The following is a 17961-nucleotide window of genomic DNA, read 5'->3' as shown; positions in this document are numbered from 1 at the left end:
TAAAATGTACACAGAGCGCCTGGACCAAAGCGGGAGGTGGGGAACAGGAGAGAAGACGTCTGGACAGCAGCTCCCAGCCCCTCTCTGCTCCTGAGTTCTCTCTGAATAAACAGTGATGACTCACTCAGATTCATAAATGACACATTCACGGTACATTCTTAATCCCAGGATGGGTTTCCCTAGCCAGTCCAGGTCACTCTGCTTTACTATGTTCAGGTAGTACTTGATGAAGAAAATTTTTAGTAGCAGCCTTGTTACTACATATGGTGATAGATGTTAACTGGACTTATTGTGGTGATCATTCTATAATATATACAAATATCAAATCACTACTTTGTTCACCTGAAACTAGTATGTTATGTCAATTACACCACACACACACACACACACACACACACACACACACACACACACACACGCAGAGTTTAGTAACTCCCTAAGACAAAGTTTGCTGGAAAAAGTCATGAAATGCCTTTCAGAGCCAGTTGTAAGTCCTGATGAATTATCCATCTCAGAATTCACTCCCAACAATTCCTGGCCTCCAAATGTGTTATAATACCAGTTAGTTCACCCTATAAGAAGGAGAACTAGATTTTTCAATTGCTTAACATTTTGCATTCTTTTTGATCCACCAATTAAACTTCTAGGAATTTATCAATTAAGGAAAATTATACATATGATTGGGAGAAAACTAAAAACAATGCAAAGGTCCAAGCACAGGTAACCTAAAAAGAAGAAATAAATTATACATTTCCATTAATGGAATAATATGCAGTCACTAAAAGTTACATTGTAAAAGAATATTTTATGATATGGGGAAAAGTTTAGTGTACACCCACTGTTAAGGGAATTAAGAAAAAAATAAAAATTCTTTATGTTTTATATCTAAATAATATAAATGACATATACACAGCAATGCATATAAAGCCTGAAAAGCTGTACAGCAGAATGTTAACATGGTCGTCTTTGAAGGGTGGGACTAGGACTGAATTTTGTTTCCTTTTTATTTGTATTTTTACTAATTTTCTGTGATAATGATGCAATATTTTTGAAACAAGAAAAAAAAACAAGAAAATTTGCTTACATAAATGATTTTTTTTTAAAAAGAGAAAAGAAGGAAACTCGAATCCTTTACTATAGAGAATCTTAATAAAGGGTCACTCTTGATTAAATAGCCAAAGCTTCTAACCGTCTTAATTTCTAGAAGAGGACTAGAGTAAGTTGAAAGTTACCAGGTCAGAGACGGCGGGTCTGCCAGCCCTTGACATCCTAACTTTGAGTTGCTTCTCAACCCCAAACAGCAAGGCTTCCATACGAGTACCAGAATAATCTATCACTGTGAGGACACGACAGAACCCACCTCCACCCCAGATACAATAATGTTTCTTAGTCTTCACTGTCTATGGGCATCAGCCTGGAACTCTATTAAAATACAGACTCCAAAACTTGCAGCGATCCAGAAGATCTGGGGTGGGTTCAGGAATCTGCCACTGTGGCCAGCGGTCCCAGTGGTTCTAATGCAAGGAATCGACAAACCAGACAGATCTGAACACTTGGCTTTCTGATTCACAACCTAGACTGTCTCCTCTGAAGACCAAGCTGCTCAGGCTGTGAGTCAGGTGTAGTAACTACATTTTCTAGCTTCTGTATTTGATGTTTTCACATCTTGGGGCCTTTTTGACCCAGAGTTAGCCAACCCCTGGAGATAGTAAAGGACTCACCTGTGAGCAGGCCTTTTATAGGCAAACCAACGAATCCAAGCCCATACATACCCCAGTGACCTCCTATATCTGCTCTCACACTCAGGGCCACATTCATCTGCCCTCATCACCCCAGGGCCAGGTACCAGACACCTAGGGATAGGCCCTCTGCCCTGGAGCCTGCCAAAATTATTCAGCTTGCAAACCTAAGCCTGGTTACCCTGCCTCGCCTGTTTCTTCCCACGGAAACCACAATAAAGGCTCTTGCCCATGTTTTCCCCAGCTTCTCTGCCGGCTGACTCACCCTGGTGCTTCCCTGCGTGGTCCCCACGGCATGGCGTGCCCCCCCTAGTGGAATCTGTGAGTATAGCAAGCAATCTTTTCAATGACTGCTCTGTTGGCCTCACCTTACCTGAACAAGAATGAAATCTACATTTTAAAATACCAGGCTGTCTCTGGAAGAAAATATCTCGCAGTTCCCATGGTCACTTAGAGCAATGACAACAAATAAAAGAGTGGCAGGGCTTCCCTGGTGGCGCAGTGGTTGAGTCCGCCTGCCTATGCAGGGGACACGGGCTCGTGCCCCGGTCCGGGAGGATCCCACATGCCGTGGAGCGGCTGGGCCCACGAGCCATGGCCGCTGACCCTGCGCATCCGGAGCCTGTGCTCCGCAACGGGAGAGGCCACAACAGTGAGAGGCCCGCGTACCTCAAAAAAAAAAAAAAAAAAAAAAAAAAAAGAGTGGCAGATTCCACCAAAGAATTATGAACACTCACCTATGGTTAAAAGCCAACTCACGGCTGGTAAAAGATACACAGAAAAGTATTACCAGTAAAACTCTTAAAATACCCTAAAAGTTCCATTTTTCACCTGCCACTTACCTCTCGGAGTGGGATAATGAGGCTGCACAGGTTTTCCTCCTTGCTGGTAAAGCAGATGTAGTTTGTGGACACAAACATCTGCCCCAAAATGTGCATTTTGTTGAATGGAGTCCAGAGGGTGCAGTCTGTGTGGCCATCTAATTTTTCATCTTTGGGCAGCCGGAAAAGTGCACGGTATCTCTCACTTTTTGCCCTGGCATCCAGATCGCTGGAAAGCAACAAAAATAACTCACTCCACACAAAATAAAAGTTTCAGTACCTCTAAATGATGCGGCAATGGAGGTTCCCCAGCCCATCTTTCCCCTCCTCCATCTTGTGAGACTTATTCCTACCTTCTTGGCTTTCTACTGACGTTAACTCCAAACTATGACCCAAAAGCATAATGAAATTATTTTAATATATTTAGGTCCCTTGTGTAGCCATTTTGCAATCAGTATCTGTGAATGTCAAAGGATCTTAGGAAAACAAGGCCTGGACAGGAAATAATTCTCTTTCTAAAAGAATACAGTAATTTCTTAAGAGATGATTACATTTATCCATGACTCATCCAGAGCCACTCTTGGGGCCTTATCGTTTAAGAACGACCTAATGCAAATACACGCAAGCCACATGAATCTGCTGACTGGCACTGTCCGCATTGAGTAGACAATAAAACTGCCCAAAACACAGGAACCGACCCACCTCCAGGACAAGCAGAGTATCTAACCTCATCTGGGTCCTCAGGTAACTATGATCTTTTCCCTAATGAGTTCCTTTTCCCGTTCATCATGGCAGTTATTTAAACCTCTTTGCTCAAGCTTTTATGCTACTTCAGCCCCCTGACGATCCAGTTTCTGGCTTCACAGGGCAAAGACAGGCCCTCTAATTCCCTCCCTCCTGTCTCCAAAACCAACTCCATCCTCATGTCATCCTACTTCCTTTCCCTGTTTCAAAGGGAGATGTATCAGCACACATAAGCATCCTTTTCCATGTCCTACGAGATGTCACTTTTTATTCATTTTCTTCTAGCTTTATCTCCATGCTCCCTGCTGTCCCTGCACTTACCCCTCACCAACAAATTCTTCCCATCTGCCTACTTCATACCATCCTCTGGTCAAATCTTTTTCATTCTAAAATGAGCAAGGCCCCTCCTTTACCATCGACTTTCTTGAAAAAGCAGTCCGTACTGTCCTAATGCCCTTGCCTTGCCTTTCACGTGCTATTCAACCCACTGTAGTAACCCATCCTCTTGTTACTCTATCAAAACATGTCTCAAGTCACCAAAGGTGTTTTAATTGCAGTGACTTCTTGTCAGGTACTAGCTGTATGGCCATGATTACCAATTCCAGTTTGATGTCCTGCAGGCAACTCAACTCAACACGATCAAAACTGAGCCCTCATATCCCTTGGACACGCTCTTCCTTCCCTCATCCCCATCTCAGTTAGGGGTAATTCCATACATATCATCACACTTTAGAGCATCAGCTTTTCCCTCGCCTTCTCTCTAGCCCAGATCCAGACTTCCAGGCCCCTCTGCAGCCTCGCTTCATCTCATGCCCAGCCACCTTTCACACGTGTGATGGACTAACTTCCTTCTGTGCTTTTCCCTTGTGCTCCTCCCATCATGTTATTCCCTCTGCCTGAAATATCCATCCTACTGACTCTGAATGAGTAATGTCTACCATGTCTTGAGAGCCCAGCTCCAAGCAGCTCCACTGAGAGGTCTTTCCTACACACTCTGCCCATCTCCCCATGTGTGTGCTCATGGCGCTCTGCTCATAGGAACAGAAGAGGTCCCATCCCATTGTACTGGAGCTGGTCGTGTCTGCCTCGCTTAATGAACTGGGAGTGCCTTAGGTAGTCTTTTTCAGTTTTGTATCTATACCTGGAAAACTGTTCTGAACCCTTGAAGTTGTTCAGAAAAGGATAATTTTCATAAAGGAACAGATATGTTTCCTGTTTCTAAAGTCTGTAAAAGACTCTAAGTCTCTGACACCTACCGTTTTAGAGCAGACACTTTTTTAGGAGATTTCTTTTTCAGTTTAGGCAGGGATCGATCTTGTTCAAACCCCTCATTGTCTAAGAGTTGCCTCATGGCAATGTTGGCGAGCTGCTCCATTAACTTGAAGGTTTCATTGATGTTGAGGAATACGGAGAAGAAATGTTCGCTGGACCTTGTGCTCACTTTGATCATGTCAGGCAGAAGCAGTGTGGCGTTCTTCTCGAGCTGAGTGATGTCCACCCACCGGATAACCAGCTTGGCTGAGCACAGGGAACAAGGCTGGGTCAACACACAGCTGTTCAAAATTCTTTCAAGATACTGGAAACTAACAACCCTGCCCCCCAATTTCACTGACCTCCTTTGAGTTTACGTGCCCATGTTTATCATGGTTCTGTTTGTTAGTTTTAACAGACAAACCTGGACCACAAAAATTCTGAGTTACAATTAGTACGGATTTAAGTCCATGTCTACTAAATGAATTATACCTTTGGTGAATCTTTCCTACTTCATAACTAATTTCGTTACAACCGTGGAGCCAAAAATGATTGAATTCAATTGTTAAGTCATCACAAAATAGTGCTGGCTCGGTTACAACTACAGATTTATTACTGTTGATGTTTGGATGTGGTTTATGCATTCAGGGCAGGCAAACCTCAGTAGACTTTCAAACGCTTCCCTCTGAAATTCTAGAGAACTCACCTTCCCTTCCCATCAGAAAAGAATAAAAGCAAAGGTGGTTAATACTGAGGTACATCCAGCCCTGTCGGGGAACCTTCCCCTTCCAGTAGCTGCAAGAGTAATAGTTGACGAGTTTCTCCTCCTCAGGCATCCCGAACAGCCGGTGGAACTTCACAATGGCTTCCTTGAACTTCTCTGTGTCATCATCTTCCCTCACATCATTGATTTTGTTATACTCTGCAATGATGCCCTAAGAAGCGAGAAAGCACAAAACACACAACCGGTATCACTGTGACTAGAGCTGCTTTTTCCCGTATCTTGTACGTAATTGGAAAGGAACAAACCATTTCTAAGGCTAGAGGTTAAAAAAATTGAATCATTTTCAAAGCCAACTCCCCAGTTCTAAGCCAGTTAACAAGCAGCATTTATGTACTAAAAGATTTCCAAAGAGCAATATAAATTTTAATATCTGTTTATTGGTACTAATCATGTTTTTAAGTTCACTTAGAATGAAAAGATTTGGCTAGTTCTACTACTTTTCCTAGCTTATCATGATAGACTTATCCCAAAGGTCAACCAATGTCTGCCTTTCTCAAAAACTCAATGAGGGACTTCCCCGGTGGTCCAGGGGTTAAGAATCCACCTTCCAGGGCTTCCCTGCTGGCACAGTGGTTAAGAATCCGCCTGCCAATGCAGGGGACACGGGTTTGAGCCCTGGTCCGGGAAGATCCCACATGTTGCGGAGCAGCTAAGCCTGTGTGCTACAACTACTGAGCCAGTGCTCTAGAGCCTGCGAGCCGCAACTGCTGAAGCCCGCGCACCTAGAGCCTGTGCTCTGCAACAAGAGAAGCCACTGCAATGAGAAGCCCGTGCACCGCAACGAAGAGTAGCCCCCGCTCACCGCAAGTAGAGAAAGCCCGCGCGCGGCAACGAAGAGCCAATGCAGCCAAGAATAAATAAATTAAATAAATAAAAATTTTAAAAAAGTTTAAAAGGGTATATGTTGTCTTTCCAAATTAGCATGTATCTTAAGGGGCCATATCTTAGTCTTTATTGTGTCCTGCAGAGTCACAGATTTCTAAGTCTAAAATTGTTTGAGTTAGCAAAACTAACTTGGAAAACTAAGTACCCAGTTGCTGACTCCTGTTCTTCTGTCATATGGGAGAATTGAATGGCTGGCATCGGTAGTAGCAATGTACTTCCCTGAGAGTATCTAAGGTAAGGTTGTTTCCTCTAATTACTTTTGGTGCTACTCCACTGAGAGAATAGAGATGTTGGCTTTGATGGAGGCCAGGGGAGATCCATTTTAGACATCAGCTGCTTTGAGGGTGAGCAGGCTTTGGTAGAGTGCTATCCTATGGAACTGTAGACAGCCAGGAGGCAGCATGAGGGCACTGGACCTCTGTGTAGGAGGAGAAGAAGCCACTTCAGAGAGAAGAGGGATGGAAATACCTTTCCCAGTTGGCACACACATCTACAGCCTATGTGACATTTCAAAGTTATCAGTGCCTTCAGATGGGGAGCCAAAAATATGTAAGAATGAAAAGAAGAAATAAATAAATGAATAGATGAAAGGGACTGAATGAGAACCACTAATAAGAAGTAGCAGTTGGGGGGCTTCCCTGCTGGCACTGTGGTTAAGAATCTGCCTGCCAATGCAGGGGACACAGGTTCAAGTCCTGGTCTGGGAAGATCCCACATGCTGCGGAGCAACTAAGCCCGTGCGCCACGACTACTGAGCCTGTGCTCTGAAGCCCGCGTGTCATAACTACTGAGCCCATGAGCCACAACTACTGAAGCCCACACGCCTAGAGCCCATGCTCTGCAACAAGAGAAGCCACTGCAATGAGAAGCCCATGCACCGCAAGAAAGAGTAGCCCCTGCTCGCCACAACTAGAGAAAGCCTGCGCACAGCAACGAAGACCCAATGCAGCCAAAAATAATAAATTAATTAATTTTAAAAATATAATGAATGTTTCAGTATTTTATCTTACTTAGAAAAGGAGGCAATTGATAGGGGCTCTAGCCAAATCTGGGAGAGGATGAGTACCAAAATAAGCCCAGCAATGAAACAGAAGCTACTGAAAAGCACAGGAAGCCACAAGTCCATATCAATAATAAACAGATAAAAAGGTAAATAGAGGGAGGGCTCTTGCTTAGAGTGGAAGTGCCAGCTAGTAAATGTGAGGGAACACTGCAGTTGGAAAACCGTCATTTTGTAAACCATCACAACAAAGATTGGTTCAACAACAAAAAAAATCGCTGATGGATGCTAAAGCAAGGGAGAAATGTAGATAAAGAGCAGGATATTTGTGGAACCTTAAAGTGTCCTCCTACAGAAAATTGCAAGGGTAAAATTAGTAACTCTACAGGGGAGAAATTGGCTAGCACTTTGCCGGGTTTATATCACCAATGGGTGGTGGACAGATGTCACGTGCCTCCAGAAAAGACACTCAGGAAAGGACACAGGATCACTTACGAAGTGTCTCATCCAGGAATGCATAATCTGAAGCAAAATCTTTTGTCAGGGGCACCTGACAAAACCCCAAATGAAAAATGTCCTATTAAAAAAACAACCATACACTTAGAAACAGTAATGTCATAAAAGACAAAGAAAGGTAATTGAATGATCCAGACTGAAGGAGACAAAAAACTAATCCAATAGCTTCCTAGGCTGGATCTTGCACTGGAATGGAAAAAAATGCTATACATGACATTACTGGGTCATTTAACAAAATTGGAATATGTGCCAACTATTATAGTATTCATATTAAATTTACTGCAGGCGATAACTGTTGCTAACACTGTATTGTTATTTAATAGAAGAGCTCTGTTCTTAGAAATACACACTGAAGCATCTGGGGGAAATTCCTCTAAAATAGAGTAATGGAGCCTACAAATAATAAAGTAAATGGGATAAATTGTTAACAACAGGGGAATATGGGTAAAGGGTCTACAGGTATATTTTATACAATTTTATTTTTGCAACTTTTCTGTAAGTTTGAAACTCTTTCCAGTGAAAAGGTGGGTTTTTTTAAAAAAAAGTTTCCATGTTAATAAACCACTACCTGTATTTTTCCTCTCACAAATGTAGTGATATCGTTCTCATTTTCAAAGATGGAAAGTGTCTGCAGCAGATTCTGCTCAAGCCATTCCCAGTGTTCGGTGATTTCTTTTCTGGAACCACCTGTACGGAGGTAAAATGATAATAATAAATGTCAGCAAGTAAAAGATACTTTAAAAACCAGGCTCACTTCATCCATATGCAGTGCCATGAAAGGAGAACACTGTTCCCACCAGCTCTGCCTTCAAATGCTTTCTCTCCTTCAGAAGGGACACACAGAAGATGCTGAAGGATGTGGAAACCCAAAGAGTAAGTACTGTGTTATGGTCACGGCTGATCAGGTGAGTCCAGAAACTTTTTGGACAGTCTTTCAGAGTAGAAGGCAGCAACGTTTCTCCTGTTCACTTTCTGGATTTAGCCCTATCCCCTTTTCTCCCCCGAGGACCTGCACTTTTCAGGGTAACGCAGATCTTGTAGGCTACTAGGTTACAGCTGTTAAGTTGCAACAATATGAGGGCTCTGGTAAGTCACAGGAGAGCTGATGTAACCACCTCCTATAATGGGCAAAAAATGATCCTCACTCCCTTCAATTATGAATGAGATGTGAAAATGCACCATCGCCAGGGAATAGCAGCCCGGCTGTCACCAGCACAGTTGCCCTGAATTGTAATGGGATGAGGTCATCCTCATAGCCTCCATCCAGATCAGAGAGCAGAAGCATAAGTCACCTCGCCTGGCAACGTCTAAACTGAAACAACCTCAGCCTCGTAGCACAGATAACCTGGCACCCTGCTCTCTACTCACAAATGCAGGGCATAACAGGGATGCCAACACAACGTGTTTGTCAAGACTGTAATAAACTGCCTTCCTTTAAAAAAAATATTTTTTTCTTGCTCTGGGATCATTAATGATCCTGCAGAAGAACAGTGTGTTAGAAATCATCCATATCATATACATAAATTCAGAATTAAAGAATGATTCACCCCTTCAGATGTCTCCTTAGATTTCCAAGTTATCTTTTTTTTTTTTTTTTTTTTTCGCGGTACGTGGGCCTCTGACTGTCGTGGCCTCTTCCGTTGTGGAGCACAGGCTCTGGACACGCAGGCTCAGCGGCCATGGCTCACGGGCCCAGCCACTCTGCGGCATGTGGGATCTTCCCGGACCGGGGCACGAACCCGTGTCCCCTGCATCGGCAGGTGGACTCTCAACCGCTGTGCCACAGGGAAGCCCCCAAGTTATCTTTTAATTGATTTCTTAAAAATGGCTTCTCTCTGTTCTTCGTCACCAGCAATTCAAATTATCTCAGAATCTCACTCTCGTGCCTGACTGGGAAAGGTCGAAGATACAAATGTGTCCACAATTATACTCAGACCTGTGAGGAACAGAACTAAAATCTCTTGCAGAATAAGAAGCAGGCTTGAGGGGTTTCAGATCCACTGATCGAGGAAAGGCAAAACCAAACCAAACCAAACCAAACCAATCCAAACCAAACCCACGTTCATTTTCTTTTACTTTAAGCCTAAGCACCAAAAACTGCCTACATGGAATGCTTCTGTAGAGCATGAAGAGCAAATTTCTGAGAGGAGAGGCAGCCCCACGGAAACACGAAAGAAGAGATTGTCTGGAGCTCTTCACAGGCACTTTCCATGGCTCACTCTTTCAGGGCCATAGTCAACCACGTGGAAAAGCAATCAATGACTCAGTACTACGTTGTCATGGCAAGAGGTAAAACTCAGGATACCTGGGTTCCCCTCCCTCTCAGCCACCAGCCAGTGGGGTGTCTTTAGACAGTTTGCTTCATATCTCTCTCTGTCTCAAACTCTTTACATGTAACATGGAGACAGATAAAAATACCCAACCCCTTACTCATATCAGAGCAATATTGTAAAAAGTCACACGGAATAATGCCTATAGATACACTTTGGAAAGTAGAAAACACTGTTCAGATGCAAAGTACAATGCCCATTTGGAATATTTAGGGAATGAGTCAGCCAGAGAGCTTTAAACATTTTAGACTTTAAAATTTTAAACAGGGATTGGAAAATTTTCTAAAGCATATTGCACCCTTCCTTGTCTGTAAACAGGTCACTCCCATCACCAGCTGTGACTGGCTGTGATACAGAGCCCAGTCCAGAGTGAATGCCAGCCACGTGCCCTCCAACCGCCATCCCATCTGTACCTACTGGCAACAGTCAGATGTTCACACCTCAGGACAGAGGCACTTCCGGCCACCCACGGGACTGCAGGACTTCTGCAGACCCACTGGGCACAATTCCCAGCCTCTGATTTTGCTCCTCCTCCGCCCCTGCCTATGTTGATCGCAGATGTGCCTTCCAGAAGCTGGTTTGCACACATCCCTTGGCTCAGCCGGGGCCGTCTGGCTGTTGACTGGTATCCCACCATGTGCTGCCCTTTACCAGGTGATCACACCAGGTACTTGACCTTACAGTCCCTGTTATACTGGTGGTGGAATCTAACCACAAGTCAACCTCACTGTTCCTTGCTTATCCTGGACAGAAAAGCCCATCGGCTACAAGACCCAGGGCAGACCAGGTGTGCCTTCACCTTTGCACACACTGCCTTCAGTTTTTTTTGTGCTTATTCATACAGGCCCACCCCCCCATCACCGCCCAACACACACACACACACACACACACACACACACAGAGCCATGGTGGAAATGGTGTATGCGTACATGCACTCATTCAACAAACATTCACTCATACCTCCGATTTTCATGGTTATTACATGAAGGTCTATATGGCTGATCCCCGTCTTCAAGTAGCCATCTCAGCACACTTGTATCGAAGTTCAGGTTTACGACTCACATTGTTTCCCCCTCCCCAATTGCCTTCTCTGTTGCCCCAAGACCTCCTCCTCTTCACCTGCCCCACTGTCCGTCATTTCCACAACCTCCACCTGCCACCACCTAACATGACTACCAGCTCTTTTCTCTACTTCTCATTGCCTGGGATGTAAATCCCCACATTTCTGTCGGTAATTACCACCACTTCCCCCTCCCCCCACTGCTGCTGTTGTACTGCTTCTCTGCTATCCTCCATCTCCTGTTGCTTCTCCCACACTTGTCACTGTCCCATGAAAAGGCTGGCCTTTGGGAGTCATCACCAGCCGCTCACAGCTCCCATGTATAGGAGAGGCGCTGGGATGTCAAAGCTCAGTATCTTTAGGTTTTCAACTGTTTCAGATTGCTGGGTGCTTTGGGACCACTCCTATGCTATCAAAGAGGTTTCAGAGGTTTCTTCTGGTTATATCCAGATCTAAGATTCCAAAGTTACAGAAGACTGGGGTGTAGATAAGGAAGAACTTTGCATACCATTATAAGGAACCATTAGCCCCATAACTGAGGAAAGAAGAAGACACAAATGCCATCAGCCAATGGTAGTTTCAAGAATTAACTATGGATTCCGATCTATACCCAACAGATACTTTCCAGGGAGAGAAATGTAAATGTACGTTTTACATTTATATTTACTGTGCAAATGCACCATAGTCTCTGAACACTTTCCTAAATGCACAAAAAATGAGGACAGGTGTTCAAAGCTCCAGACTCTGGAGACGGGAAGCATGAGGATACCTACAAGGCAGGGCTGGATTCCCTCCCCCAGCAGACAAGACACATTCTGAAGATGCCAATCTAGTAAAAATTATCTCTGAAAGCAGGTGTCCACTTCTCGTCCCAGAACAAACAAAAAGTCCACGGTACCTCTCAGAGATCACAGAGCAAACGTCCTGCTAACAGTTCAAGAGCCACTGACCCTTTGGCCGGACCACCCTTTAGGAACCAGCGAAACTCCAAAAGAAACATGTTGGGATCCTCAATGGTCCTTATAAATGGCTCTTTCATTTCTCAAGAAAATAAGTACAAGTGCTGCCATATTTAAGAGCCTGGAATTTTCCTTTTGTTATTGTGTAAAGTGAGATAACACGAAGCTCTTTTGCCACGACTCTGAAATGGGGGCTGGTCTATTTACCCAACAGTTTGAGCAAAATGTGGTAGGCGCTCAGAAGAGAAAGGAAGGACTTGGCAGTCAACTCTTTACAGAGATACAGCAGGAAAAACAAGCTGACGCGACTGTGCAATCAGCTGAAACAACAAAGAAAGCTGTGTTGGGTATGAGACGCCTTCAGGAAATCCAAGGTAAAGCTTTCTGCTGTGGGAAAAACCAGATCAACACTTGAGGGGCTTAAGGGTATTTAGAAATTAATTTTGGAAAAATGAGAATCTTTATCATTTGCAGTGTTGCGTTTTGTTTTGTTTTCAGAATACCAGCCACAGGCCCTGTGCGTATACCTGGGCAAAACTTAAAGACTATCTAAGATGATGGAAAATACTAAGTCAGCCTAGTCTAATTTCTCATCTGGTTTGAGATGTACCTTAAAGTACATGAAGTCCACTTGAAATAAAAAGAAAGAAGCATTAAGACGGACCCACAAAATTGATTCTATTGTATCTGGCCCCTGAGGATTAAGAACAAAGGCTTACAGCCCCACTGATAGCTATTCAGTCGATATTTTTTTTTGTGATGCATGATTAATAATAATACATTTGGCCCTGGGACTGCAGCACTGACTTAAAGATCTGAATTCCAGAATATCTAAGATGGTAAATTCCTACCGATCAAGAGTGTGTGTATGCACACAGGTAGGTATATATTTGAGTGTACAAGCAAAAATAATAACCTCTTGTGACACAGCAGAAAACAAAACAAAGCAAAACAAACCCACTAAACCTTCCAGAGATTAAAATGCAACCAATCCAGTATTTTCAGATACTGGAACAGGCTGCTTGGATCCCAGAGCTATCCAGTCCTCAAATAAATAGCACTTGAAGCTACTTAAATAAAGGGAACCATCTATTTTATGGCCTTAGCCACATACAACCTTAGCCCCAAAGATGATAATTTTGAAATTTAAATACTAAATAAAGTCAAGGGCAATACCCAATACACTGGAGTGACACCTGCTGTCCCTGTAGGATTTACAAACCCACCATTGTACTCTCTACACCCAGAAAAAGGACAGACTTGTATCTGGAGAGGGCAAGAGATACAACATCCCCAAATGTGGTGATTTGAACAGTTTTAGAAACAAAAGGGAGATTCATGTTTTAAAAATCCACATCCAACTAAAGCTAAAATTTTAAACAGGTTAAATAGTGATAATGAAGTGTTTTCTATTACTCATTCGTGCTTAACCAAGGCCCAGCGCCATGCTTTCACTATAGACACACAAGCTCACAGCAATCCTACAAGTAGGTCCAATTACACTCCTTTTATAGATGAGGAAACTGAGGTTTCCATGTTTCTATGAAATCAAATGCAGAGTTTTCTGCCTCCATAACCTACACTCTTAATTGCTGCACAGTGGCCCCTCCTGACATATTTTAGACGTGTGGTAAGTATGCATAGAGGTTAGATCCTCTGTGGTAATAAGGGGCCTGATTATCAGGGAGACCATATTACCTAATGGCTCAGACCACAGACTTTGATGTCAAAAAAGTACACCTGGGTTCAAATCCTACCGTGCCACATACTACCTTTGTGAGCACAGAGAAGTTACTTAACCTCTCTGTGCTCCAGATTCCTCATCTGTAACACGCAGGTAACAACACTTACTTACCACAGCAGTTTGTGCTAGAGATTAAGGAAGATAATACACATAAAGTCCTTAGCACAGGTCTGGGACATACAAAGCACTAAATAAACAGTTACTTTGCTATTATCATCATAAGCAACAGGACACAAAGATCTCCTCTTGAAATGTGATGCCGAAGACATTTCTAACTTCTGAGGTCAGAGCACTAAGAAACCAGTTGCTGAACTGTTGCCAGACGACCATATGTTCAGCACAGATCTCTCTGGCCCTGACACTATTATATTTTGATTGAAAAGCGTAGATATGATTGAAGTAAAGCAGGCCTTTACTTGAACAATCCTTGTGTAGCTATTAAAAGCTTCTTACATAACTCTGCTTATAATCTCTTACAGGTCATAACAGGATGCTCATAGCTTTATAATTACTTTGAGAAAAGAGAGGCCCAGGTAACTCATCCAAACTTGGCAGTAAGAATTGGTGGTTGATGTCGTTATTTTGTTTACTTTACTTAAATACCAAGGTCCTCTCCTACCCTGATGGACAGAATGTAAATGGCTATCTTTCTGGAGGGCAGTCAGGCTAATGACACTAAAAGGCTCACACACATGCATATTCTTTGACTCAGCATATCTACTTCTATAAATTTATCCTAAGGTGATAATTAAAGTAATGTGGAAATATTTTGTTCAGAGGATATTCACTAAGGTTTTTTTCAAAATGCAGTTAACATTAGGGGAAAAAAACCTTAGATTTCCAAAAAATAGCACATAAGTTAGATTAATTACATTATAAACACAGTAAAATATTATCTACCTATTAAAATTGACATTATAGACATATATTTCTTGACATAGAAAGTCTATACATATATGTGTATATACAGACACATATATATATGTGTACAGACATATATCTGTATAGACACACACACATATATATAAAGTCTGGAAGGTGAAGATTTATAATGTGGTATTATTATTTTTTAATATTTTATTTTCTTTGCTTATCTACATTTTCTAATTTCCTGCAATAAACATGATTGCTTAAAGAAAAAAGCACTTTTTTTTTTTTATGCTGCTGTGTTCCCAAGGATACAAGAACAGTTCTTGAGGTACACAGACCAAGAAAGAATGAAAAAACACTGACCAACCTCTACATTAGGTATGTCTCATGTGGAAGGCAACTAAATCACCCACCATTTCGCTATCTAGTGTAGAGAAACAGCAGAAGCAGAACCAACTAGCAACCTTTCATTAAACTCATGGTCTTACCAGCTGCCAACTAAAAGAATGTTTAATGTTTAACTAGCAACCTTTCATTAAACTCATGGTCTTACCAGCTGCCAACTAAAAGAATGTTTAATCATAAAAGCCAGCACGGTGCCGCTTAAAAAGGACTGGGCTGGGCGTGGGGAGGCCTGAGAACTTGATCTCAGCCCTGCACTAACTGGCTATAACTAGCAATGTGAACTTGGGCACTTCGCTTTGCCCCTGTACCCAATCACAATCTGAGTGTTGGACAAGGTGGTGGCTAATCTATCTTTCAGTTCTGAAAATGAATGCCTATCTAGGCCCAGATGAGGTTCTAAGATGGTGAAGAAAAGGGAAATTAATCAATGGGCAGGGGAATCGAGGTACCATTCAGGGCTGTGTTATCAGTGAGTTGTCCATCAAGCACACACCCTCCACCCCACTGCCTTTATCAGTCCTGTTGGAAGGTCAGATGTATCCAGAGGGAACTGTCAACATTTCCTTCTATCTTTCCAACTGTAACTCTTCTGTCCCAGAGCCCTTTATGTCCTTGGAACTACCTGCATTTCTATGTGCCCATATTCTCATGAGGCTATATAACCCTTCTTATTGTTTGAACCTTCCAGTTCTTCTAATGGGGAGAGCCAAATGGGTTGCTGTCTACTTAAGTACCTTGAAGCTCAAGGGGTGCAAAGGACTGGGCTCTCTCCTGCCTCTGGGGTACCAATGCCAGCTGGTTTTCACCAGCTGTTGGGGGAACGCCTGCAGCTGTCTAGTGCCCTCGTGAGAGCACAGCTGTGAAATAGTCAATTACTGGTGGGAGAGAGGCAGAATTATCAGAGTATAAGCAGCTCAGCAAAGCCAACTGGACCAATTCCTATGGTACTACTTCCTTTATGTTCTTAGAAATGGCAGGGAATTCCCTGGCAGTCCAGTGGTTTCCAGACTCAGTGCTTTCGTTGCCGTGGGTTCGATCCCTGGTCGGGGAACTAAGATCCCGCAGGCTGTGTGGCCTGGCCAAAAATAAATAAGTTAAATTAAATTAAAAATTAAAAAAAAATAAAAGAAAGAAATGGCACAACTGATACTTTACCGCACAAACCACTGAAGAAAATGCAAGTCCGTAGGCTGGAATTGATGGCACAATGGAATATCCACCAAAGAGACCGATGGCTTCATTTTGGGTAGCAGTGCAAAGAAAGAGTCATTACTTAGGCAGGGATTGGGCTCCCCTTCCCAATTAAAGGTCTCAGTGCCAAAGAAACATAAAAATCAATTTCTTCAAGCCAATCTGGATACAGATGATAGAAGATAATAAAAAGAAGTATCTGAAAATAATGTTTCACCAAAGAACTCTTGTTTTTTGTTCCCCTCTTCTTTCTGTATGGTTCCTACTGTTAAGGGCTGGGTGATTACTATATTGGGAGTAAGTTAGACTAGGTCCAAAACTAGGTCCTGCCTGGCTTCATGTGGCTCAAGTCTAAGGCAATCATACGACTAGGACTTACCACTCAGACTACTGTTCTCATACAGAAAGTGGCCTAGGCGAAGACATTGATGGTAGATGTGCCCTTAGTTCAATTTACACAAAGCAAAGATTCACAAGGCCCATGGCATAAAACAAAGGTTTTGCAAAGCTATGGATTCTACAGGGCAGTGAGTTGGACATCCAATTTTCTGCTGGAGCTTCTCTTACAGCAATGATTCATGAAACTAGAGCAAATTACAAAGCCCTTGCCATACTGTCCCACCAAATCCCAACTTTGTAGTTTACAAAAAAACAACATTTAGAATTACACACCGAAAGGTCAGCCTATCAAAGAATCCTTTTTAAGGTAGCAGCTTGCGCTCTTAAAATCTTCTCATGAAAGGGACCCAGGCACTTGGGTTTCAGAGAGACATCGATAAGAAGGAACAATTAGTGGGTGAATGGGACTTTCACAGTGGTTGTCACTTCCGTGGTGTCTTCTACAAGGAAAGTCTGGAGCTGTCTCTACGTGTAATCAATATATATACAAAAGCTAAAACCGCTCTGGGTTTATTATAATGAGATCATGCACTTGTGGTAGACATCACTTGCTGGGAAAACAAAAGTACATGTCTTTGAGGTATAAATTATGACATCAGCAATTACTGCCCAGTGTCCCTTAGCCTTGGCTTGGCAGATAACTCAGGAATAACTCGGCTTGGTAACTCTGGGCTCTTCCCCACAGGAGCTTTCACAGGAGCCTCTGCCTGGCTCTTGTAGAGCTTCTGCCAACTACAAATTGGTACTGGCCACTGGCACTTGCCATCCACCTCTACAAGTATTAAATCCTTTGCTACTGCATCTGCTGACTTTCAACACCCTATGAAAGGAGTTCAGGGTGGAGACCAGAAAGTAGGCACTCTGTGCTCTGGGAAAAACTGGCAGAACAGGTCTTCCGATAGATATTTTCAGGAGCTGATTTTATGAGCCCAATTCTTGCAGCTCCTCAAATCTAGAAAACCACTAAAATCCTTCATGGTGACGTCTGCTCCTGGTGACTAGCAGAAACCTTCTGCAAAAAAATATGTGTGGATTGCATGGACTCCCCCTTCACAAAAATCACATCTTGACTGACCTTCCCCCCTGCCTCTTTGGAGCATTTTCTCAGAGCTATCTGAAATGCTGTCTCCCGGGCTAGAGTCCTCATTTTGCCCCCAATAAAACTTAACTCGCAACACTCACACTGCGTACTTTTTAAAGTCGACAGTAGAATGGCAAAGCCCCAGAAACAAAGTGAAGAGTAGTGACGTCAGGTAACAGGGG

At 43.0% G+C, this 17961-nt stretch overlaps 1 protein-coding gene across 1 annotated transcript in view; it reads right to left on the bottom strand.

Moving 5' to 3' along the window:
• The window catches only part of TBC1D9 (TBC1 domain family member 9), a 101153-nt gene that overhangs the window by 35462 nt on the left and 47730 nt on the right, over positions 1 to 17961 (bottom strand). The window contains exons 3-6 of the mRNA XM_082644927.1: positions 8309 to 8427; positions 5262 to 5490; positions 4561 to 4822; positions 2582 to 2789 (exon numbers count right to left, since the gene is read on the bottom strand). Coding sequence (XP_082501053.1) covers positions 2582 to 2789; positions 4561 to 4822; positions 5262 to 5490; positions 8309 to 8427 — 818 coding nt within the window. The remainder of the gene's footprint in view (positions 1 to 2581; positions 2790 to 4560; positions 4823 to 5261; positions 5491 to 8308; positions 8428 to 17961) is intronic.

The sequence above is a fragment of the Mesoplodon mirus genome (genome assembly GCF_964341445.2).
Source record: "Mesoplodon mirus genome assembly, chromosome: 2".
Taxonomy (NCBI): domain Eukaryota; kingdom Metazoa; phylum Chordata; class Mammalia; order Artiodactyla; family Ziphiidae; genus Mesoplodon; species Mesoplodon mirus.
This window is presented reverse-complemented; position numbering and strand designations above follow the sequence as displayed.